This window comes from Peromyscus leucopus, chromosome 8b (genome assembly GCF_004664715.2).
Source record: "Peromyscus leucopus breed LL Stock chromosome 8b, UCI_PerLeu_2.1, whole genome shotgun sequence".
Classification (NCBI taxonomy): Eukaryota; Metazoa; Chordata; class Mammalia; order Rodentia; family Cricetidae; genus Peromyscus; species Peromyscus leucopus.
The window spans coordinates 24,587,436-24,613,797 of record NC_051086.1 but is presented as its reverse complement, the minus strand read 5'-3'; the positions used below and the strand labels follow the sequence as shown (position 1 = coordinate 24,613,797).

General features: G+C 43.5%; 1 protein-coding gene across 2 annotated transcripts in view; it reads left to right on the top strand.

Moving 5' to 3' along the window:
* Grin2a (glutamate ionotropic receptor NMDA type subunit 2A) overlaps positions 1-26,137 on the top strand; it is a 437,010-nt gene extending 410,873 nt beyond the window's left edge. The window contains exons 13-14 of one of the 2 annotated variants that reach the window (XM_028872877.2): positions 9,327-9,565; positions 15,462-26,137. In XM_028872877.2, the coding sequence (XP_028728710.1) occupies positions 9,327-9,565; positions 15,462-17,261 (2,039 nt within the window). In that variant the 3' untranslated portion in view covers positions 17,262-26,137. The remainder of the gene's footprint in view (positions 1-9,326; positions 9,566-15,461) is intronic. The other variant, XM_028872878.2, reaches the window with a different exon arrangement.
* Positions 26,138-26,362: the final 225 nt, after the last annotated feature.

Here is a 26,362-nt window from a genome sequence, read left to right as displayed (position 1 = left end):
CTGTGTGCATTTAAATGTTCTGAGTCCTGGTTGCAAAGTTGGTCACATGGTCTGTGAACCCCCAGACAGACGGTGACAAGCGGAAACCAAGTTTGCAATAGTCAAGTTCCATCCCCAGAGCAAAAACCTCAACTGGAAGGTGCTGGTTGAAGAATTTATGCCAAAGACATCTTGTCTCTGCATCTAACTGGATACATTTAATCCGAGCCCTATTTTTATTTTAGTTTGTGACTTCTCAGCATTATGCAGAAATGGAATATTCTGACGTTTAAATAAAGACTATTTATCTTCTAAACTCAGTCTACTGGTATCCAGAATCTCGTACTATTTCTCATCATACCACCATCAAGGATATTTTTTGCCTTTTTAGCAAATACCCGATGACCCTTTGAGTTCACAGGTTGAGAGGTCATGGGCTCCAGAATGTTATTCCTATGCCCCACATTGCTTAGTTTTTGTTTCTTTCTTATTTGTCAGATGTGTTGGGTTAGATTTGGGTTTAGGAGATTTTTTCCCCATCCCTGTGTGTGTGTGCACATGTGTTTGTGCTATATACATGTGGGGAGAGATGTACACACTCTGGCAAGCGCATGTGGATATATCGGTGTCTTCCTCTATCACTCTCCATCTTGTTTTCTGAGACAGGATTTCTTGCTGAACCTGGAGCTTGTCAGTTTGGCTAGATTGGCCTATTAGTCAAAGGTGGCTTGCTGGTCAAGGCCCCAAGAGCCTCTTGTCTCTGCCTCCTAGGACCAGGATCACAGGTACACACTTGTAGCTTGAGTTTTCCACCTTGCCCCTCCCACCAGTCCCACAGCCGCTCAGACCCAACCAAGTAAACACAGAGACTTATATTGCTTTCAAACTGTATGGCCGTGGCAGGCTTCTTGCTAACTGTGCTTATAGCTTAAATTAATCCATTTCCATAACTCTATACCTTGCCACGTGGCTGGTGGCCTACCGGCATCTTCACATGCTGCTGGTCATGGCGGCGGCTGCAGTGTCTCTGGTCATGGCGGCGGCTACAGCGTCTCCTTCTGCCTTTCTGTCCTTTTATTTTTCCTCTCTGTTAGTCCCGCCTATCTTTCCTGCCTAGCCACGGCCGATCAGGTTTTATTTATTGACCAATCAGAACAACTTGACATACAGACCATCCCCCAGCACAGCCAAGTGCAAACCATCTCAGACACCTGCACTCAGGCCCATGGTCCTAATCATCCTCTATACGGACCTGCTGGGTAACGCCACAAAGAACCCAAGAAGGGCTCCCACAGGACATACAGAACATCCCACAGCACACACTGCTACACCTGGATTTTCATATGGATGCTGGGGTCCAACCTCATGTCCTATATAGCAAGTACTTTAACAGCTGAGCCCTCATTCAAGCTGTGCCCCTCCCCCTTGAGCCATCACTCAAGCCATGCCCCTCCCCTTTGAGCCATCATTCTAGCCATACCCTCCCTCCTTTCCTATTTAAACTTAAGGGTTTGGAGTCACTACAAGAAGAAAAAGACTTCAGTTTTTCACCTCTACATCTGAGAAGCTGCACTTGACCTACATGATTTTGAGTCTAGCATGTGTAGTTAATGAGTAAAAGCCCCAAGGCCAGTGGTCAAGCACCACACTGGTCTTTCTCTGTTGATGATCACACACCCACAATCTGAGCAGCATCTTCCTTCCACATGAAGAGTCCCTGACTATGTAGGACCCAAACTTTTCTCATTCCCAGGACTGCAGCTACACAAAGTCTGTTCTTGTTGAAAACACAAGTGTGTGTGGCTCTGTGCCCTAGATTTCACACAAAGAAAGCTGTTGCCTTGCCATTTTCGGTTCCAATTGGGCTTCTGAGAAGCTCAAGGTGCCCAAAGCCTTAGCAAGACATGAAACAAGATGGAATGGGGTCAGTTCCCCTTGTGGTGCTCAAGAAAACCTAATGGGATCAGCAACAACATCATGCTGACGTCTTTGGGCTATAGATGGAAGCTGCACCCCATGGGAACCACCATCTCCATGTCCAAAAGCTTTGATGGGACTGAGTCTGCCCTAAAAGCCAGCCCTCATTGCTGAGTTCCATAAACTGTTCCTAAGCCTGTGCTTGCGGCTTCAGAGACCGATCTCTTTGGTGCTCTTGCTGGTTCTTAGATCTGTGCATCACGAAACAGACAAGAAGAGAAGACCCTTGTACCATCTGTGGTTAGTATGCTAAGACCTGCACTGTGTGTTGGGAATACCAGAAACATGAAACAAAAACCCCTTCTCTGTTTAAACGTACCTCCCCTTGATGAAGACATAGACACAATTATACTCCACTGTGGCTGTCTATGTGGAAGCAGTATCCAGGATGCCATGTTGGGAGAAAATGTGGTCTCTTCCTATATTAGATACATGTTTTAGCACTGTGATCAAATGCCTGACAAGCGGCAACTTATTAGAGGAAGGGTTTGTCTTGGCTCACAGTTCTGGGGGAGGCAGTTCATCACGGTGATGGGGCAGTCTCTTCCCTGGCCTTGCATTCTTTAATTCACACACTCCATCAGTTAGAAGGGCTCTACTCCCAAGTGTCCACAGTCAGGAAGCAGAGAAAACTAAATGCTGATGCTCCTTTTACTTTCTATTTATTCAGTCTAGGGCCCCAGCCCATGGAGTAATGTTGTCCACATTCAGGCCTGTTCTCTCCTCCCCAAGCAATCCAGTCTAGAAACACTCTCACAGATATGCCCACTTGTGCTCAGAAATGCATAGAATACCCACAGCTGATGGTTATGGGTGATGGTGACCCTGATGATATCCTACAGTGAATCCAGTCAGTTCTCTCAAGTTTCTTCCAATGACAATTTATTCCTAAGCAGGAGAGTCTGCTCTACATGCTCTGGGTGCCTTGGAGCAAAGGACAGGATTCTAATAGAGATTATGTCACTGTGATAGATTTTTCTAGTAATCTTCTGCCATACTTCAGAATTATCATCCAAATTTGAAGTTTGGATGAGGCACAACATAGCACACACACACACACACACACACACACACACACACACACACACACACCCCTATTCCAGCTGGTCTTATACTTTGTGTGAAGGAACACTGGTTTCCTGTCAGGGGACTATGAGTGGAGAAACATGGGCGGCAGCCAAAGCATCTTGAGCTACAAGGTCAGTGTTCACTGTGGAAAGACTCCAGTGGTCTGCTGTTTCCAGGGTACCCGGAAGTCCTTATGTTCTTTTAGCCCATCATTTGAGTTCCCTCCTCCTTCCCCAAAATTCCAAACTCCTCCTTGTTCCACAAACACTCTATGTTTATGAAAACCTAATCTTACCATGACATAATTGCTGATTTGCATGGCAGTCTCTTTCTGGAGGACTCTGAGTTCATAGATGCCAAAAGCAGCATGCTATTTATCACTAAGTGAAAAATATATACACCTTTAAAAATGTGTGAGTGAGTAAAGAAAAAAAAACCAACCATAAAGTCCTCAGAAAACCCAAACATCTTTTCATATCATCCCTGCTGAGGAACAAGGACTTTGGTTAGAAAAACCAAAACCAAACAAACAAAAAAAAGTAGATGTCTGCCTGTGAGGTTGTACATGGGAGATGACTTTTTTTTTTTTTTTTTTTTTAAAATGTATTTAGCACATTCTTAGGCCCGGACAAAGCCTGAAGGATACAGGTTCAAAATGTATTTTTTTTAAACTGACCTCAGGGAAGACATACTGGGAAGTGGGAAAACAGTCACATTGCTTGCTATAAAATCCCTCCTGTAGCAATCCCCTTAGCTCATAGGTGGTCTTACAGGATAGAGTGAAATTGAATCTGAAAAGCACCTGCACTTCCCTGGAAGTGTTGAGGACTTCCCCTGGTGATACTGACTTCCCCAGAAGCACTGGGGACTCACTCCCCCAGAAGTGTGGAAGTGCTGAAGACTCCAGCCAGTAAGAGGCTGGTTCCTCTCACTTTGGATAGTAGTCTTCTAAAAGCTGAGTCTCTTCCACGGCTAGGTATTCTTGGATTTCCAGAATACATTAGTTAGAAGAGCACAGGAAGGCTTGTGTGGCCAACTCTACTCCCCATCTTCCCTGACTTCATGTGGTAAGAATACTATCCCCAGAAACACTTTTGAACCATTAACATGTGAGTAGCATGCACCCAACATCATTTAATTCTAACAAATCTCCTATGACGTCAATAGCCCTGTGCTCCCACTTGGAAGATGTCTAAACTGGAATGCAAAAGGAAATCCCAGAACTTATCTACCTTAAATCTCAGCTGCAGATGGCAATGGCAATGGAACCAGCCACAGCACATCAATATGAGGGTGATGAATTAGTTTTAAAAAATAAATAAAAATAAATCATGACAGTACCAGAATATAGTAGCTTTTATGTAATTTTGTTGAATAAAAAAATGTGGACTAGGGAGATAGCTCAGCCACTAATGTGCTAGCAAGGCACTTTGTGGGAACCTGAATGTGATTTCCAGAACTCATGTACACAGGACATCTGCCAGTGATGCCTGCACATGGCAATGCATCCCTGGAAGACCAAAATAAGAACCTTTGACATAGGTGCAGTGTCCCATGGGTCACTGTCATTAGAGGCGTGAACAGAAGAGAGGCCTTGCTGCCACCAGTCTTCTCCTAGGAAGGGAGAAGATGATGTGGTCTGGCCACAAGCCACGCTTTCCCTGCTCCTGGGAGAATCTGGTCTGTGTCCTCCCAGCAAGAACGAGCCTCCTTCAGGAAACAGACTTAGCAATCTCATTTGCCAGCCCTGTTTCCTATGATAAAACTAACAGTGCTGGAACCTCTTTGTAAGAGGTTAAAATGACGATGGGATGTGTAATGCCAAGCTCTTCCTTATGAAAATGATATTCAATGCTTCACACCAGCTCAGGGCTTCCTCACACCAGCTCAGGGCTTCCTCATTGTCAAGACTCACTCTCCAAACCACAGCAGCACTCCCCATTTGTTCTGGTTTCCCATCTATTTATAAGTCAGGAAAACAGCAAAAAAGATCTGCAAATTTTTGTAGTCCTGCACAATTTAAGCTTGGGGATACAAATTAAAAAAAATAGAAACAGAAAATATGGATCTGATGCTTAGTATGTGCTGTAAGCCATGAAAAATGCCAAAATCATAAAGCACGGTCCCTGATCTCCCTCAAGGATATTATAATATACTTGAGCAGATTAAAAACAGAATAAGAAAGTATTTGAACCACAGTTCCCTACACTAGGAAGAGGGCCACAGGCCAGAAGTATCTAACTGGAAAATGATTCGAATAGGCTGTAATTGGTGCTGAGAAATATAACGTCACTCTCCTTTCAGAATCTGGTTTGGGTTTACCAAGTTGGCTTAATTCTAAAGAGAGGTGTGGTATGCTCGGGCAAAGGACAAAGACAAAAAAATCTTTGTACTTGCATCTTGAAAGGAATCAAGGCCATGTTTCTTTCAGCCAGACTCCCAGTGTCACTGGCTTACAAACCTGGCTCTTTTTGAGACAACACTAAAGAGAAGATATTCTGGGACTTGTATGAATCCTAGGGAGAAAGACCCATTTTTGTATGTGTGTCCTCACAAACTCAAGGGAGGGGGCAACTCAACAATACATTGTGTTTTTAGGAAGTGGCATTAGTGGCTTTAGAAAGAGAGGAAGCAGTTATACAAGCCTTGAGGCTCATGGTAGACAGAGGGCTTCGGATGAGTCTGTGTCAGTGCTGGGTAGACAAGAGATAATATTCATCTTCCATGACATTTCCAACTGTGTGTGGTGCTGGAGTATGTTGAAAGGGAAGGAGTTCAGCCAGGCCAGCCCTTCCTGCCACTGTGTCCTCAAAGCTGATTCACCAGAACTGCCATCTTGTGTGATGAACTTGCTGGGAGATAGAGTTCTTAATATTTTTTCCTCTCATAAATATGCATGTTTCCCTTCTAATGTACAACTTCTGAGACCTTCAATGAGTCATTTTGTCTATGAAAAGGAAACTGGGAAAATCTCTGTCCATCAAAGCAAAGAAAATGCAGGGAGGGTTTCCATCTGCTTGCTGCTGAGTGAGAAACTGAACCGAGAAGCCTTTGAGCATCCACATGTGCATCGCTTAAATGATGCAATAACCGCATTCAGTCTTTTCATACAGAAAAATGAGTACGCTAAAAACTCCTGGAGCTGTGGTAGAAGGCAACCCCAAAACCATCTCTAGGGACACTTCTGTCACCCTGTGATCTTGGGGAGCTTATGATTCTTAGAGGAAGAATAACTCTGCAGAGGATTAACTCAGGATCAAAAACTAGAAAGGTATGCAGCAGGCAGTAGTTAATACTGAAACCTGAAATTGGAAAAAGTGATAGGAGCATGCTTAGCCCCAGATGGGGTGTCTATATCATATACCACATCTCCTCCAAGGCTCAGAGAATGTAAGAAGAGGGACAGAAAGATAGAGCCAGAGGTCGGGGGAGATTGTTGTGACATGACAGGGCCGTAGCCCTCACAAACTCACAAGAGCTACAATTGCTGGGACAAGATCCAGCCAGTTACCATTCCAGCATGGGCAGGGCAGGGGCTCCCAAGGTCCCACCCCCAGCAGAGGAGCTGCTGGCAATTAATGGGCAATGGAGAAAGAAGAATCTGCTTTCGTCAGCAGTGTGGCCCATAGTAGGTCGCCAGTGCTCCAGGGCATGATGCCCTATACCTGTGCATAAATTGGCAGCGTTTATTAGACTCAGTGGGTTATTTAAAAATAAAAGTTGTGAGTCTTGGAAGTGAATGTAGGAGGCAACCTGGAGGAGCTGAAGGAGGTGAGCAGAGGGAGATATGATCTAAGTACATTGTATGCACATATGAAATCACCAAAGACTAAATAAAAAATTCAAAAGATTACAACTGTCACAAAGAAATCAACTACCATGAGTGAGAGCACAGAGCAAACAGAATGAAAAGTCTAAAAATGATTCCCCTTGGCTATAGGCTTGAAATTGCTAAACAGGTTTGAAAATCATAATGAAAAGAACAGCTGAAGCTTTGAAAGAAACAAACAAATAGCTCATGTAAAATAAAGAGATTAAAATGGAAGCATAAAGTGAAATATTACCAATTAGAGAACAAATGAGCTAGAGAATGAATCTTTGTGTGGATCAACCTGTTCCAGCCCACAAAGATAAATAAATATGAAAACAAGATTAATAACCTAAAGGGTAGACTGGCAACACTCTTTGTTACAATTTTCAGAACAAAATGAGTTATTACAGGTCTTCAGGGAATTGCTAATTACAGCATCCAGGTAGCACTGTCAGCTAGGAAAAGAGCAAAAGTCCTGCATAAACCTGACAAAACTATCCAAGTCCGGTGGGTACGGGGAATGCCAACAGTACTGTCAGTTTGGAATACAGTTGGGCAGTTTCCTAGAAAGCTCAGCATTTCTTTACCATATAATCCAGAGAATTTCACAAAATTTCTCTAGATATTTTAACCAAATGAATAAAAAATATACACATAAACATCTTCACTAATCAATGTTTGTAGTGGCTTTATTTGTCATGGTGCAAATTTGGAAAGAACCAACATCAACATCTACAGGTGAACAGATAAGCAAACTGTATCCAAATGTGGAACTCAGTATTGAGGAGACAAGGGAGCCTTATAAGGCATATTATGCAGCGAAAGAAGCCAGTCTGAAATACTTCCAACTACGTGACACTGGAAAAGATAACACCATAGATAAGTAGTTACCAAAGTTTAGGAAGATTTACAGAGAGGTATGAATTATTTAAAAATGTTAAAATGGGGGCATTAATATTTAAAGCAATAGTAGACAAAATTTTATTTTTTAATATTTATATATGTGTACATGAGTAAGACACAAGTCAGGCACACACGTGGAAGTCAGAGGACAACTATCAGGAGTCTGTTCTCTCTTTTCACCATGTGAATCCCAGGGATGAAACTCAGGTCTTAGGCTTGGCAGCAAGTACCCTTATATGCCAAGTCATCTCACTTGCCCGTGGTGAGAACATTTCCCCGAGAGTCATCAGTTGGAACAATCACACTGAGACCAAAATCTCAATAAATAAAGCAAATCCACATGTAGATTCTACACCAAAGTCAAAAGGAAGAGAGAAAATAGAGATCGTGAAGCCAGCAAATGGCAGTGAGCAGACCCTGACCCCACGACAGCAGTTCAGATCTGAGGAAAACTGAATGTTACCACAAGGCCCAGAAAATATCACCTCCAGCTTGCATTCAAAAATGAGAGAAAAACAGAGGTGATAATACACTGATTTCATAAAACTTCAAAACAAGACTCACTTGAAATCCATAACGATAACAGAGAGGCAGCACAAACTTTTAAAATCATCCTTTCATTTTCCATCAGATACCTCCTACTCAGCTTAGAGATCAGCTACATACATACACAATGGAGTCATGATTTGCATTTAGCATATAAGTTTTCTGTGATGATTAATGTCCCTGAGATAGAATTCTTAAGACTGATTCATGGAGTAAATGTCAGTGCTTAGTAAACTGTAGATGGTTGGTGTAATTACTAGACACTGAGATCCTGGAATTTGATCTTCAATGGGGACTGGATAAAATGCACCAAAGAAATAGTGTAAGGTGTGCCTCCTTTTCATTCCCAATGAAAAGCACACCTGTTTCCTTAGTCACCTATTGAAGTGAAGAAGATGTTTGCTTTGCAAGGGGCCATTCAGAGCCAAGACGTCTTTATTCCACTAATGTCTAGCATCTTATGCTCATCACTTGTGGGTGAGTTTTTTGAAGTGGTTTTGGGTGTTCTAAACATGAGAAAGAAGAAACTGATATAGCTGAGGTCCACCATCTGTCAGGCATAGTTCCAGGCATCTTCCTCCTTACAATCAATAGTAGCACAAGCTATTGTTTATGAAACTTGATGTGAACCAGACTCAACTGACCCTCACCACAACTCCCTGGAGTATGCACTCTTGCTATACACATTATTCATGGAAGTGAGGGGTTTGGAGGTTAAATATTTCCACTGCATCATGCCTATCCTGCATGAACTTGGGTGGATAGGGTTTTGGGGTGTATAGAGGACAAAAAAAATAATGGGGAGGCTGCAACCATGATCAAAACTATACCAGGTGCTGCCAAATTCATCACACTGTAAATACCATCTAATTTGAGTTCATAATAGTAGCAGGGAGGTGTTATCCTCAACTGAACAGCCAAAGGTCAGCCAAGCTCAGTAACTTACCTTAAGGTCACACAATTGTAAGTCATGTACCTGTTACCAACTCAGAAATGCCTACAGCAAGGTCTTCACTGCCAGTTGGTGTTATGTTCTATGCAGGTGAGATGGAGGAACTGGAGACGCTGTGGCTTACAGGCATCTGCCACAATGAGAAGAATGAGGTGATGAGCAGCCAGCTGGACATCGACAACATGGCGGGCGTGTTCTACATGCTGGCCGCAGCTATGGCCCTCAGCCTCATCACCTTCATCTGGGAGCACCTCTTCTACTGGAAGCTGCGCTTCTGCTTCACCGGCGTGTGTTCTGACCGGCCCGGGCTGCTCTTCTCCATTAGCAGGGTCAGTACCCCAAGCAGCTCCTTCCCAGTACAGCAGGCGGGTCCAGAACAACACAGGGCTTTCAGAGAATCAGGCACATATTACATATTGCTGAGACATTTTAATATCTATCAGATCGTCTATATATTACCTGTCTATCTCAATCATCTATTTATCATAATCATCTATTTATCTTAATCAATCTATCATCGCCATCATCATCTATGTATCTTTCATTTCTCTATCACCTGCCAATCTATCAACTATCTTTTAACATTTATATGTCTATTTATCTATCTCTATCACCTATCAATTAACTATCATCTATCAGTCTATATGACATCTATTTATCCATCATCTATACATCTATCATCTATCAGTGACTTATTGTCTATCTATTTATCTACTTTATATATGTATGTATGTATATATGTCCATGCATCTCTGTCATCTGTCATATATCACTCTATCATCTATCTGTCACCAACTGTCAATACATCCGTCTATTTAATACTTATCACCATGTATCTGTCATCGATCTATTATCTATCACCTGGTTAGCTATCTTTCTATCATATATCATATATCCTTCCTTAATTTATCTACCTGTTTCTTTCATCTTCCCATCTTAGTGGTAACAACAGTTAGTTTCATATGCTGATTTTTATTGGGGGAAATGAAATAATCAGCTTAAAATGAATTTGTTTATTCTTAGCATGAGGTGATTTTGAGAACTTTGGAGATTCAAAAGGTACACATTAGCTTTGTGAGAAGGATTTATTTTCTCCATTCAATTACACTTGACTTGGGTTCTGTGCAAATACATATTTCCTAATTAGCTTGATGGCATCTAAACACACAGATTGCTTAAAAATAACAACGTGCATGCATATAGCTAGGAATTATGCCAACTTTAAACTAATTCTCCCAGCCAATTACTAAAGGCTTTTCATATCCAAATGGTTCTGGGATTATGTTAAGCAAATGCACACTGTTGCATTTGCTTGTAAATCTAGCTTCTTTTTGGAACAGACAGCCAAGTTGGTAGGATCATCATTATGAAAAATGAACAGAGTCCCAGCATGCTAGGGGTGGAAATGGAGAGGACTATGGAGTGTAGGTGAAGCTTTGTTGGTAGAATTTGAACTTTCCTGCCCTCCAGGGCAGAGGGGGGTGCCCAGCCACTACTGATGCATCCTGGAGGCTTCAAGGAGTCTAGTAGGGCAGAGGCTCTCCTCCTCCAATATTATTTGTCTTCTAAATCAGAGCAGCCTGATGAGTATGAATAAGGAGGTCCCATTATTTCCCTACCTCCCTTCTTTACTATGAAAACACGTGGAAGGTTCAGCTCCTGATGTTGATTGACATAAAAAAGCCTACAGTGGAGGACTGGCAGACATGGCAAGGTGCAGCTACTGTGTGGATGATGGTCAGAGCCAGACATGTTTTCTTTCTTGTCTCATTGTGAAACACCCCCCCAAGGTTAATATGATCACACCCATTCTGTGGATGAGGAAACTGGGGCCTCAAAGCTTAAAATGGGGCTTTTTAAAAACTTTCATCGTATTTCCCTGAAATAACAAGTTTGCTTGCACTTTATCCACCAGGCCATAAGTGGGAGGCACTGAAGAGATAACAACTCCTAAGGAGCAACACCCTGTTTGTCGTTTGGCCTCACACACATGTGTGAATAGTTATGTGGTCATGGACATGAGTGAACTCTCTCTCCCTCTCCTCCCTCCCTCCCTCCTCCCTCCCTCCCTCCTCCCTCCTCCCTCCTTCCCCTCTCTCTCCCTCCCTCCCCCTCTCTCTCCCTTCCCCTCCCTCCCTCTCCCCCTCTCTCTCCCCTCCTGTCTCTCTCTCTCTCTCTCTCTCTCTCTCTCTCTCTCTCTCTCATACACACACACACACACACACACACACACACACACACACACACACACACAACCTGTATACAGAGTTGGGTCACATACATTAGTCAAGTTCAGAGTGTGGGCTTCTTTCTAAGGATGCTGATCTGTGATGCTCTGAAGTCTCCCAAGGCAGGTATCTGCTGCACAGAGGATACATCTCCTAATTGCCAGTTCTTTCAAGACACTGACCTTGCATCCCACAGTAAAACAATCACCATACAGTAAACACATGCAGCTCTCCTTGCAGGCTCAGTGGCTCTGGTGAGCTCCTGGAGATGCAATATGGATGCCAACCTGGGACAAATGCATTCCTGGTACTGTTAAGGGAAATATAATAGCTCAAATGAGACATTTATTAAACACTGGAACCAAGCTTCTACAATGACTGTCCCTTGTCATATTTTTATGACTTAAACAATTCCACCTTCCAATCTGTGGGATGGTCTTAATGTTAGTTTTCTCTCCAAAGTGTCCCTCCCCCGACACACACCATTTGTGGAAAAAAGACTGAAAAATCTTGCTATCTCCAGTCAAAACTCACCTTGACTGTCTCTTGAAGTGTGAGCAATAAGAGCTTGGTAAAAACAGAAGCCAAGGGGTGTGGATTGTGATGCCTTCCCACTGTGCTCCAAGGCAGGGAGCTTAAAGAATGAAAGATGCTTTTTACTATCTGACCTTTAAGACCAACAGAAGCTAGACACCATCAGGACTAGCCCAGGATGAATGGGACCAAGGAGGGCTATAGAGCCCTTGTTCAACTGAGCATGTTTTCAGAAGTCAGGGGCTCTGAGAAGCAAAGCCGGTTGACCAGGAGACACATAGCCCACCAGGTACACTAAGAGGGCACCTCATTTCCATAACCCATAGGAGGCATTCAGAATCTGTGAGTAATAGAGGGAAAGAGAGAGTGCCAACTAACAAAGGTAGAAGCTCTAGCCAGGGGCTCATTGAGTTCCACAGGAGCCAGCCTCACTAACCAGAAGGCGAGTGTGATTTCTGGAACAATCTTTCTGTAGCAGTGAGTGGCATGCACTTTTTGTAGTTTTGACAAGGTGGGCATTATGTGTTCAAGCAGGTTTGAAAGAAGAAATGAGCAAAGACAGGCCACAGCTTGTCCACTCCACAATCACATCTTTAGTCTATCTTGCCTTGTGCCCACCAGAGGAGGATATGCTTCCCACTTCTCAGCTGGGAAAGTTGAGGTTCACTTGAGGATAACAGCTTATTTGAGGCCACATCTAGCGGTCTCTGACTCATCCTGTTATACTGGAATATGTATCCCCCGCTCCTGAACAGCCTATTGGGAAAATGGATTGACCCAGATAGAGGAAGCTGTTGTGAAAACAGCTTCAGCCTAGACAATCCTATGACATCTCTTCCCTTCCTTGGCCCCACTAGGAAGATCAATTGCTTTAGCTGTGTTTTATCAGTCCCAGGGGAACCAGGAAGGAGAAGCCACAGCCCAACCATCTCCTATAGCACAGTCCAGCTCTGGCCATGCTGTGAGCCTCCTCCAAACACAGCCTGCAGTTCAAGGAGGCAGGGAGCACAGCAGGGGAGCACAGCAGAAGAGCATGAGCACAGCTAGCAGTTCAAGATGACAGGGGAGCACAGCTAGCAGTTCAAGGAGGCAGGGGAGCACAGCCAGCAGTTCAAGATGGCAGGGGAGCACAGCCAGCAGTTCAAGGAGGCAGAGGAGCACAGCCAGCAGTTCAAGGAGGCAGGGGAGCACAGCCAGCAGTTCAAGGAGGCAGGGGAGCACAGCCAGCAGTTCAAGGAGGCAGGGGAGCACAGCCAGCAGTTCAAGATGACAGAGGAGCACAGCCAGCAGTTCAAGGAGGCAGAGGAGCACAGCCAGCAGTTCAAGGAGGCAGAGGAGCACAGCCAGCAGTTCAAGATGACAGGGGAGCACAGCCAGCAGTTCAAGGAGGCAGAGGAGCACAGTCAGCAGTTCAAGGAGGCAGAGGAGCACAGCCAGCAGTTCAAGGAGGCAGGGGAGCACAGCCAGCAGTTCAAGGAGGCAGGGGAGCACAGCCAGCAGTTCAAGGAGGCAGAGGAGCACAGCCAGCAGTTCAAGGAGGCAGGGGAGCACAGCCAGCAGTTCAAGATGACAGAGGAGCACAGCCAGCAGTTCAAGGAGGCAGGGGAGCACAGCCAGCAGTTCAAGGAGGCAGGGGAGCACAGCCAGCAGTTCAAGGAGGCAGGGGAGCACAGCCAGCAGTTCAAGGAGGCAGAGGAGCACAGTCAGCAGTTCAAGGAGGCAGAGGAGCACAGCCAGCAGTTCAAGGAGGCAGGGGAGCACAGCCAGCAGTTCAAGGAGGCAGGGGAGCTCATTGCACAGTGGTAACAGGTGCAGAGAAGTCTATAGGTCCTCCTGAAGGAGGACAGGAGCTTGTTAGAATAAAGTTGCAGGTTTAGAAAAAATAAGACTATATATTTCATAATACAACAAGGAGAGGAAACAAAGACCCTACCTGACTCTGACATAGAGGAAACATCAGTTTCTCACCCATCAGTGCAGAGTCCCTCTAGATTACATGTAAGATCATATTGTGTGACAGATTACGGCATAATTGTATGACATAATTCTTATGTCCACAGTCTGAATGTTCTAGCATTGTTAGTGCAAGGGGAGAAGTGTGGTTTGTGGCAGGATCAATAGCCACCTAACTGCTCGTGATAGAGGAGACTGAAGATAATGTGGAAGGAAGGAGGAAAGGGAGGGAGGGGAGGAGAGAGACAAAGAGGGAAGGAAGAGAAGAAAGGAACGGAGGGAAGGAAAGGTTGGAGGGAGGGAAAGAGAGGCCAAGAATGGAAGAAAGGGGGACAGAAGGGAAGGAAGGCAGGGAAGGATTCCAGGGGAGAAGGAAGAACAGAAGGAGGGAAAGGGAAAGAAAGAACGAGAAGGTGAAGGGGTAGAAAATGGAAAGATGGTGGGAAGGGAAGGAAAGAAGGAAGAGAGGGAAAAGAGGGAGGGAATGAGGGGGAAATGGAAGAAAGGAGAAAGGGGAAGAAGGGAGAGGAAGGGAGAGAGGGAGGAAAAGGGAGAAGAGAAAAGAAAAGAAGGAAGAAGGAAGTTGATGCAGGGTTTGCCACTGGGCTCTGGACCTTAACCACAAGGCTTAGGTTGACACAATGTCAGCAAATGCTGCTTGAACATGAGACAGTCATGTGTTGTGTGCAGCATTTTTGTGAGGCTGGAGACTGTCTTCAGACAGTAAATGCAGCTGTCCAGATGAATTAAGACTTCACAGTTCCGAGAGCATCCCTCTTGGGTTATGTTTGATGCAGCCATGGGAGTTGGTAAAGCCAGGTTCAGAGTTACATGGCAAAACTTCTTGCTACTTTGTGCCAAAGTCAACAACAGATCTGCTTCATGCATCCATTTCTTGGGATGGTTTCCTGGCAATCTTAGGAGGAGGCAGATCAAATTCTACAAATTTGATCCAATTGCTTGCATTAGGTATGGTGGCCAAAATCTGGATATGGGGAGAAGAAAGCAAGGTGGTTACAAAGCCAAAGAGTATTGATGCTCTAGCTACTACAGCAGCATGAGAAAAGAGCCCTTCCCCTGCCAACGGTAGACAGCTAATTTCATTACTGGAGCTTCCTGCTGCCTTGCAGGTAGCTCCAATGGTCTACCTGCAAGTATCTCTCAGCTCTAATGGTCATGAAGTCTTCTCTCCCTGCCAGTGTTACTGCTTATATTATCTGGATGAAGTCTTGTGAATCATTAAAGTTTCAGAAGCTTTCTGAAACTTATGAGTTGTGTTTACTACCTGAGTCTTCATAGAATGTTTCAATGCTGAATAAATAGTTACATAGCACTGGTACAATACAAGTAAGATCTTGAAGTAAGATAATCAGGATTTAGAATGAATTTCAATCTCTCCATGACTCCCACAAGAAATCTGTAATTCGCCTTTGCAGATGAAGCTCTGATGGGCAAGTGGTTTCATACTAGTGTCTTCTGTTGATGTGTGTTTTGTGTTCCTTATTCACAGGGCATCTACAGTTGCATCCATGGTGTGCACATTGAAGAAAAGAAGAAGTCTCCAGACTTCAATCTGACTGGGTCACAGAGCAACATGCTAAAGCTTCTTCGGTCAGCCAAGAACATCTCCAACATGTCCAACATGAACTCCTCAAGAATGGACTCACCCAAAAGAGCTACTGACTTCATCCAAAGAGGGTCACTTATTGTGGACATGGTTTCAGACAAGGGGAATTTAATATATTCAGACAACAGGTCCTTTCAGGGGAAGGAGAGCATATTTGGGGACAACATGAATGAACTCCAAACATTTGTGGCCAATAGGCACAAAGATAACCTCAGTAACTATGTGTTCCAAGGACAGCATCCTCTCACTCTCAATGAGTCCAACCCTAACACAGTAGAGGTGGCTGTCAGCACTGAATCCAAAGGGAACTCCCGACCGCGGCAGCTTTGGAAGAAATCCATGGAGTCTCTACGCCAGGATTCTCTGAACCAGAACCCTGTCTCACAGAGGGATGAAAAGACTGTAGAGAATAGAACCCACTCCCTAAAGAGTCCTAGGTATCTTCCAGAAGAGGTAGCCCACTCTGACATTTCAGAAACTTCAAGTCGGGCCACATGCCACAGGGAGACAGATAACAATAAGAACCACAAGACCAAGGATAACTTCAAAAGGTCAATGGCCTCCAAATACCCCAAGGATTGTAGTGAGGTTGATCGTACCTACATGAAAACCAAAGCAAGCTCTCCCAGGGATAAGATCTACACCATTGATGGTGAGAAAGAGCCCAGTTTCCACTTGGATCCTCCACAGTTTGTTGAGAACATAGCCCTCCCTGAGAATGTGGGCTTCCCAGATCCCTACCAAGACCACAGTGAGAACTTCCGCAAGGGAGACTCCACGCTGCCCATGAACAGGAACCCGTTACACAGTGAAGACGGGCTTCCCAACAATGACCAGTATAAACTCTATGCCAAGCACTTTACCTTAAAAGACAAGGGTTCCCCACACAGCGAGGGCAGTGATCGATACCGGCAGAACTCCACACACTGCAGAAGCTGCCTTTCCAACCTGCCCACCTACTCAGGCCACTTTACCATGAGGTCTCCTTTCAAGTGTGATGCCTGTCTGCGGATGGGGAACCTCTATGATATTGATGAAGACCAGATGCTTCAGGAGACAGGTAACCCAGCTACTCAGGAGGAGGTCTACCAGCAGGACTGGTCCCAGAACAACGCCCTCCAGTTCCAGAAGAACAAGCTAAGGATTAACCGACAGCACTCCTATGATAACATTCTGGACAAACCCAGGGAGCTAGACCTCAGCAGGCCCTCCCGGAGCATAAGCCTCAAGGACAGAGAACGGCTACTGGAGGGCAACTTATATGGGAGCCTGTTCAGTGTTCCCTCAAGCAAACTCTCGGGGAACAAAAGCTCCCTCTTCCCCCAAGGTCTGGAGGACAGCAAGAGAAGCAAGTCTCTCTTGCCAGACCACACCTCTGATAATCCTTTCCTCCACACGTATGGGGATGACCAACGCTTAGTTATTGGGAGATGTCCCTCGGACCCTTACAAACACTCATTGCCATCACAGGCAGTAAATGACAGCTATCTTCGGTCGTCCTTGAGGTCCACAGCATCGTATTGCTCCAGGGACAGTCGGGGCCACAGTGATGTGTACATTTCAGAGCATGTTATGCCTTATGCTGCAAATAAGAATAACATGTACTCTAACCCCAGGGTTTTAAATTCCTGCAGCAATAGACGTGTGTACAAGAAAATGCCTAGTATCGAATCTGATGTCTAAAATCTTCCATCAGTGTTTATCTATAAGGAAACATGGAATGGCCAACGTTCTGGAGGGTAAATGTTGGATGTCCCATAGCACCCTACTAAGAGGAAAAGGATTTAGGGAGGTACTTTTTTGTTGGCTCTTTTGCACATGGCTCCATGCCATAATCTTTCACTCAAGGAATCTTATGAGGTATGTACTGTACTCAGCACATACCAGATAGATAAATCCTTAACCAAAAACAAATAAATAAATATGGGCAAGGCTCCTAGACATGCCGACTGGGTATGGTGGCAATAATGGTGCATCGGATGGCGACAGTGATATTGTGATTGCCTATATTCCAAATTCCATGAAGATCAATCTACCATGTACCTTCCCCATCAGAAATGCCTCACCGTTTCTCTAATACAGAATAAGCAATATGGTATGCATGTAAGTCTGACACAGACAATAAGACAGTTAAGAATGCATTTGCACTCTAGTAAGATTGACATGTGCAAGGATTAAGAAGTTTGGCTTGTAACAGTTCTCAGCTTTCTTGTTATGCCTTCCATTACAACCCTGGCTCAGCCCCCAAGAACTCCAGGTTCCCCCAAAGAATAGCAAATCAGTGTGTTCATTGTATGTATGCTACTTTCCTTGTAGTCTGTCCCCAATACACATCTGGAAAAAATAGCCACAGGGACTCTCAGGTGGAGAGCTATAAGAATCTCTTTGAATGTTAATGTTTGTGTATCTCTCACCCTCAGCTTCAATGGTCTTGTTCGGAGCTGCATAAACACATTTATGTCTTCGATATCTAGGTGTGGATCCTCTGTCTATGACATAGTGGCCGTTGTAGTTTATCTTGAAGACTCTTATGTAAGTAAGTTTGCATTTCTTCCCTTCTGGTGATGACTCAGGGTTGTATAGTATCTCTTACCCGATCCCTCCCAAAGTAATTGTAACTTGTTCTGTCCCCCAACAGCCATGATGGTGTCTAATTAGCTGTGTGTTGTGTTCCTAGAGTTGTTAATGTGGTGACATGTGCCAGCAGCCATGTGTAATCTGTAAGAAGTACCATGCCATCTGTGTGCCCAAGGCTAGCATGGTTTTACATTTATCTTCCTTAATATCAGGAAACTCTATTAGACACTTATTTCTATACAAACCTCCTCAAATCAAAAGCCTTCAGACATTAAAGCCACTTGTGCGTATACCCTGAGCACTCTCCCAGCTATGGATAAACTCAGTAAGACGAGGGATTTCTCTCCTCTGAAAGATGCACCTTCTTGGAGGTGAACCATTTCCCCAGCACCAACAGAGACAAATGAGAAGTCTTCAATGCCTTTGTCTTTCCTGAGTCACCTGTGTTGTTCTATTCTTGGCCCACTCAAGCCTGTGCGTATATGATAGAACAGATACTCATTATTTTTAAAAAATTGGACACAGTGAGAGCAATATTCATGCATGGAAAATTTCTTAGCACATAAATTTCTGCCACATTTTTTATAAAGATTCAAAAGGTAGTTATGATATTTATTAGACAAGGATATATCACAAAACAGCAAATAATATGAATTAATCATTTTATATGGTTCCTTTCTATCAATTATTATATTTTCAATGCATTATTGTCTTGGAAATAGCTGGGCTAGCCAGCGATGGTATTTTGCACGAGATTTAGCCAGTTTGGTGTCTTGCTGCTATGAAAGAGACTCACCATTTCCTGTTTTTCTTTTTACCGAATTTTGATTTGGGTTCTTGGAGAAAAGGGCAGCACCACGGGTTGAAGCTTCATTGTGTTTCTTTCCCTCATGGGGTGTTTTGTTTTGTAGCTGGTGTTGTCCTGTAGTTGAGCGGGAGAGAGGAAGGTGATCATAGAGCTTGAGGATGCTTCAAATGGAGCTGGCCGTGGAACAGGCCACTCAGTCTGCAGTATACCATAATGACAAAAAGTGACGCAAGAAGCCAGAGTGCCGGGGATGCAGTGGCAGAGGGGAGTGGGCACGAGCATGTCTCCTCTTGTCCTCAGGACACAGAAAGGGCTGAGGCAGTGCTAGAAGTTGACAAACTTCAAAGTCACATTTTATCCCATGGATTCAGCGTCCTTCCTCCCCAAGTCCCAAAGATGGAGAAGTCTGTGTTAGGGAACCTGGAACAGTCTCCCCAGTTTCGGATCTTAAATGTCGGCTTCAGTGTCGGTAAACTCCTCCAGTTTGGCTCCCTGTGGCATCCCAGACTGCATGCCACTGCCATGTCCTCACAGAAGTGAATTTTAAGTTTCCTCACAATACGGAGTACTGACTTGCCATAAATCCCAAGAGCTCTCTGCTTCCTGTATTGTCCTCAAAGCCCAGGGGGCACTGTCCAATGCTACAGCATTCCAATGAGACCACAAATTACACTTCTACAGCCTCTTCAAAACCTTCTCAAGAAAATCCAGAGAGCATTTCTTCTAGTAACCCCATACAAAAGAAATTAAAATGAGGCTTTTAGAAGAACCAATCATGCAATAGGAAAGAATACAATTGTTTTAACACTAAGATATAAGTAAACATTAGTAGTTAGGGCCTGTGTGGTAAAAATGTTTTTTCTCCTCCACTAATTCACTGGCTCTTACATGTGATGTTTTCAAAGAAGAACATAAGATGGTCAATTTCCAACTGCAGGGTAATCATGTGGACCTGTTTGAAGGTAATCCAAGTGAGTACCTTTCTTTGGAAAACTAACGTGAGGAGCGGCAGATGGAACATACAGTAGGAGCTGGTGAGGCTGAACAGGAAGTCCTGGACTCTGTATCAGTTAGAGGGTCCCTGAGCAAAACCCAAGTTCCAAGCCCTTAGGCTCACAGGTGCTAAGAAGCCAGCATCCCTGACTCCAACTGTCTGGCCTTCTGGAGTAAGTCAGGGCAGTTTCCTGCAGCCTGACATCTCAGCAGCTTTGGCTGGTTTGGCCCATTTTGGAAAACACCAAACCGTTCTTCAGATGGAAGTACCTGAATGCAAATAGCCAGGATTCCACATCCTGTGTAAGAAAAATTTCCAGGGCGTGACCCCCATCCTGCCAAACCTCAGAGCTCTGGGAAACAGTTCTGCCACCCTTAGACCTGGAAGTTTGAGGCCACTTCTGTCTTCAGTGCTGCAAGAAAGCAAGTCCCCAGTGATCTGTCTTCCTGTCAGCAATACCTTCCTGAGGGCAAGGGTGATAGCCTCACCACTAGCTACTGCTCTGTCCTCTGCATTATTGTAGCAATCTAAATAGTGACTGCCATGCTCTGGGGTTCCCCCTCCCTGCCTCAAAGGATACTTGAGAAGAGTTAATATTTAGCTTTCTCGTGGAAACATTAAAATCTATCCATTTCAGCAAAAAACATCCTATCAGTTCACACTTATTTTCTGGGGAGAGAAAATGAAAATTACACCTTGTTTACAAATGAAATAGTTTCATTTAAGTGGGACTTTAGCTAAGGCAGTTAATTAGTCAAAAGATCCACGGTAGTCACACAGTCTCATGTTGTTTATTCTATTTGATGTGTCTACCGCTGATGTGTATTTAAAATTCTGCATCCTTCTCAGGAAATGACAAATGCCCTGAATTCTTTGCAAATAGAATTGCTAATGAAAAAGAAAATGAAAGTTGGTGTTAATTAAATGGTGATTAAAAATTTATCTCCCTTAAACCTAAAAAGTGCAGCTTTAATAATTGCTTGTCATATAAATAAATACCTTGCACTGAAGTCCCTTGTGGTTTAAGACCTAAATAAATACTAATGTGAGAAACGGAAATCTCCGTCAGAGGAGCTGAATGTACCCATTAGCGTGATGCACATTCCTGTACTGTTTCTTTGTGTAGAGCTGTTGTGTGTGAATCCTTAAGAAAAGGATGTGAACTGTTTCAAGATGGAGCTGGTTGGTACTACCCTTGGCTGTACCCTAGAATTAACTGGACTTCAAGAAATAGAGCTTAAGCAGGAGGAAGCCAAATTTATCAGTCAGTATTTAATAGTAATTCAAGGTGAAAAGAAAAGAGGCCTTCCTTCCCAAAACACTGCTCATTCACACTTGAGTCAAAATTTGGCCTGTCTGTGTGCCCTCCCTCTTCTTTTGGTTGAACAGGATCAGAAGCACTCATTGGGAGTTTGTGGGTCTCTATGTGAAAGGTTTTTCCAATGCGGAGTTGCCGTTTTCCAGTCAGCCATTTTCTTTTGTACTGTGTTCATCTCTAATTGTCTCTGATGAGGTCAGCTTGATACAGATCAGAGATGATCAAATGCACTCCTGTGAATACAGTTGCTCATGTACACATGTGTATATTATACATGCTTGATTTCTACAATTCACACTTAAGTGTATTATCCAAACAAAGCTGTACATATTGTAAAGTTTATGTTAAAATTAAATGGTGGTGATGGTGTGAACACACAGAAACCCATTCTGATTATTTTGATAGGAGGGTATTTATGTAGAGAGGGCATTATATTTTTTTAAGTATTAGCTCTAGGAAGGATGACAGGGCTCAAGGGGCTTTGAGCATTGATGTTCTTGGCCCCTTAAGAAACAAAATTCTGGAGCTAGGCGTGTGCAATATATGCTGCTTACATTCATTTTTGAATATGATGCTGATATGGATTTACATGTGACTTTTGTAAACCCATCAAAAGACATAGATTTGCTATTTACATTTCTTCCCTCTCTTGGCTTGTTCTGTGCCTAGAAGTGCTATCAGTATAGAAGTGCAAGATGCCTGTCCAGGAGGATCTGAGATTAAATGGATTTTGTGGAGTGACACCAAGACTTCAGGGAAAGGGGACAAGTGACTGTCTAAGGTAGTCTAAGGGACAGTAATCTGTCTAAGGTGAAATCAGAAAGCATCAGAGTTGGGGCTGGAACCCAAGACTCTGTGGTCTGATTTCTGGCTTGGCACTCTTTACTAAGCTGACATATCTCTAGGTTTCTTTTAGGAAGACACTTCCCATGGGTCCCTTTGGAATAAGAGCCAGAGAAACTGAGAACTGCCCTGGCTTGCTTTGCCTCTTGCTCTTTGCAGATCCAAGCATGACTCTCTGAATTTGGTTTTTCTTGAAGCTCCTTTGCAATCCCAGGGTCCTGAGGAAGAGAGGATCTTTCCTGGGGAGCCTATCCTCTAGAGAAAATCTACAAAGGATCTAGTTTAAAGCTCCAAACCAAAGAAGAAAGCTGGCAGCACCCGGGGAGTGTGCTGTGCTGGCGCACGAGGCCCCGATCAGCCCATAGGACTAGACAAGGGGCAGTTTCATCTTAAGTCCAGTTGGGGAGTAAAGGGCTGCAAATGGAATGGAAAATAAACTCTCTTCCTATAGGTAGTTCATGCTTGAAAAAGTTAATTCCAAAATACAAAAGATAACCAAGGACCATACAACAAAAACAGATTAAATAGTGAAAATCAGAATTCGATACTTTGCTGTTGTAAGATCAAAATTAATCGATACTATAATCAAACCTTTTTTTAAAAGTTCTTCCTCGAGTTTTAAGGAATTGTGGAAAATACAGTTGGTGTTGTTGGAAATGGCCTTGATTTCTTTGATGTATCTGAGACATGGGGGGGGGGGCAGGAGCAGCTAAACAGGTGAAAAACTCACACTTCCCTATTTTTCGCACAAGTGCTCTTGTCTCCGGCTCTAGCCAGCCCTGCACGGCTTTTACCAAATCATGCCTCGGATGCCTCAAGAGGGCTGGAAAGCCTTCAGAGGTGTGGAAAAATAGACCATGGTGTAAAGGAGAAAGAGGAGAAGAACAGAAAGTTCTCCCAGCTGGGTCGCTCATGGCCTTTAAAGACTTTTGATAGCTCAGGGTGTGGACGGTCAGGGGAGAGGGTAAGAATGTGCTTTGTGGAGTCCCAAGTGCCTACTGTTATGGATGGCAAAAGAAATGCCAGGTTCCCTAGTGGAAAAAAGAGGACAAGGGTGTGAAGGAAGGGAATCCGGGTGTGTTTCTGGCAGGACGGAGGGATGGAGGGGTGTGGAAGGAGATGCTTTCACACTATGTGCCATTCTGTGTATATGAGAATGCTACAGTTTCTGCTCATCACAAGTATGCACCATGGGTCAGCGTCTGAATCTTGAAATACCTAACTATGTCTACACTGAATGAATTTAACCTTGAAGTTAAGTGTTATTCTTCCCATTTTGCAGATGAGGAAACTAAGGCTGAGATTGTTCTAAGCCTCACTAGCAACAGGGAGGTAGAGTAGAAGCAGAAAGAGATGTGCTCATTTCAGGTCCCCAGGATTGTCCCTACCCAGGATGCCTGGTTTGGGGGATATCAAGAACTCTTTGGGATCCTTCCTCTGTTCACAGTCTCTTCCAAACCTGGAACACTGTTCATGTCTCTTCTCTTCCACGTGCCTGCACTCAGCATTAACCTTTTCATTTTTTATTTTGCTTCGAAAATTTACCTTCTCTACTTAGCATGTGCCTAACCTTAAGTATCCCTTTCCCAATCTCTTTTCTTCTTTAACAGTTGGCATCAGGGCTAGTACCATTAGACATATGTACATAGTATGCTTTCGAGAGTGTGTGGAGACAGTCACACACATATGCACACACTGCCTTGTGGTCCTCAATCAAAGCTCTCTTAAGCACCATGACCCCTTTCTAAACAGGATGCTATTTGCAGACTCACTGATCCTCCTACTCATCTGTGTTGGTTTATCTTCGCCAGGCAGACAGAATGAGGTTCAGAGGTAGGGCAGGGAATGGGGAATAGTTTTGTATAAATGATGGAGTGTTTCAGTCATCAGGGTGATTGAGGGCCAGCTATTAAAATGCTGTTGTTGTTGTTTTTGTTGTTGTTGTTTTTCTTAGTCTGTTTCATTTGTTAAATTGCCTTAGAGATGCACTCCTGGTCGTTAGTATCAGGATAATTGTTGATACACCAACACTTGTTAATATCCCAAGGAAGAGTGTTGAATTGGGACCCTTCCACAGCACTTTACAGGAGCCAAGAGTGGCATGGTGTCTAATATGTCATGCAGGTGTTGCTCCCAAGCACACAGGTACCATCTGTGCATCCCCTCCCACCTGTGTTCTAAACCACACTTCTTTTCTGGCATTTATATTTACAGTGAGGTGGGGTGTACTAGGCCCATTTTATAGATGAGAAGATAGAGCTGGGATCACAAGGAAAATTGCTTTGAAAGGCTCCAGAGTTGCATTTTCATTAAAAAAAAATGTAGTCATTGCTCCAAGTGCTTCTGGGGAGTCTTTGAACACAGTATAAATGCCCTTAGCTTAATTCCTGAGAATAGCTCTCCAGGTGTTTCCATCCTTCAAGCTGACAGTCAAAAGCCTCAGTATAGAGGAGTGTGGGCCTAGGGGTACAGCTCAATTAGCAGAGTGTTTGTACAGGGCACATAAGGCCTGGGTTTCATGCCCAGCACTGTGAGCATAAATGGTGTGGTGACACACGCCTGGGATCCCAACACTCAGGAGGCAGATGCAGGAGGATCATGAGTTTAAGGTTAAGGTTATACCCAGGCTACATAGTGAATTGGAGGCCAACCTGGGCTACAAGAGACCCTGTATCAAAATGAAAACAAAAACACAGAGGTTACTAGTATTTAATAGCTATTCTGAGATGACGTGTTTCTGCATGAGACAAGGAGCCTCTCCCAGGGCTGCTGAACTCTGCAGAAGTTGAGTGCCTCCAGTGTCAGGGCTGAGAGCTCTACCTCTTTGGAGCTGTATTTCAAAGCACACAATTCCCCAGTAAACCACAAGCAAACTATTTAAGGTGGAATTATTCCTCAGATTCACTTCACAAATCAGGTGTCAATTGACTTCAGGAAGAAATAAGACAGAAGCAATTATCACTCATCAACCCCTTCTAGGTACCATATCAGCAAACCGATGAGTTTGCATTTTTAAAATTCTAGAACATTCCTCATTATCAGTAGCCCTGGGTCATAACCTCTTCCAGTTAATTCTCTTTCACACCTTTGGGAAGGATTTAAAAACCTTCAAAAGGATATTAGCATAACACATAGCCAATACCACAGATGCCTTTTCAATTAATAAGGTTAATTGTTCTCCAACTAGCATAAGTTTGTCTTTGGCATTTTCAGTATTTCTCATTGATCTGACATTTTGCTGTTTCAAGCTTTTAAAGGGCTCAAATCAAAGACTATTGATAACTGAGCTAATAGTGAAGGTCCAGAAATATAAGAATACATTGTCTGTTTTTCCATGAGAAACAATCACAGCCTTTTGAATTCATTGGAGGTTTTTGCATTAAGCATGTATGATATATTGAATTGTTTCTCTTCCAGGTCAGGCTAATTCACATTAGGAAATGGTATTGACTTTTAAAACCTATTTTCCTTTAAAAAGTATCTTAAATGTATTAAGTTTGCAGACACAGCTCTGGGGCCATGACTATTAGGGAAATATTCCATGTCAGAAACAGAAGATTAAACATGATTTTGTGGCAAATCTGAGCCATCTTCTTTGAAAATTTGGTGGATTTGGAAAGATCAAACTAGCATTTCTAACATTCATGTTACTCTGAATATTTCATTGGAAAGGATGTAAGAGAACAATTTTTTTTTCAAAGAAGATATTAAGTCAGGAATATGTAGGGAACATGGTTGTTAAAAAAACACAAATAATCACAAAATAAATGTGGGTCAGATGTTTTCCCAGCCGGAGGGTCCCCAAAGATGTTTTTATGGTTGTTTTCAAAGTCTGAATGTTAATCTTGTTCATTCCCCTGATAAAACATATTTAAGAGCATATCCTTGCCAAATTAATTGGTAGAATTCATCATAGTTTATATGGCACTGGAATGTTTGTGTATGTGTACTTAGATATTTCAAGCTGAATATCAGGAAGAATTCAGTGAGTTAATTGGTGGCTTGAATAAGAAATAGGTCATAAAACTCATAAATAGTGGCCTTCTCAGACAGTAAAAGAGGGTAAACTATTCATTTTCCAGTCATGCTGCAAGACTCACATAATGTACAAGCCACCCATTGCCCACAGGAGAGTTATTGAATTAAACAGCTTATCCATAAAGGGTTTACCTATGAGTCTATCTTTAACCCAGTATGAGTGGGATTGAACTCATATGCAGAGGGTTTCCATCCACAGCTACATG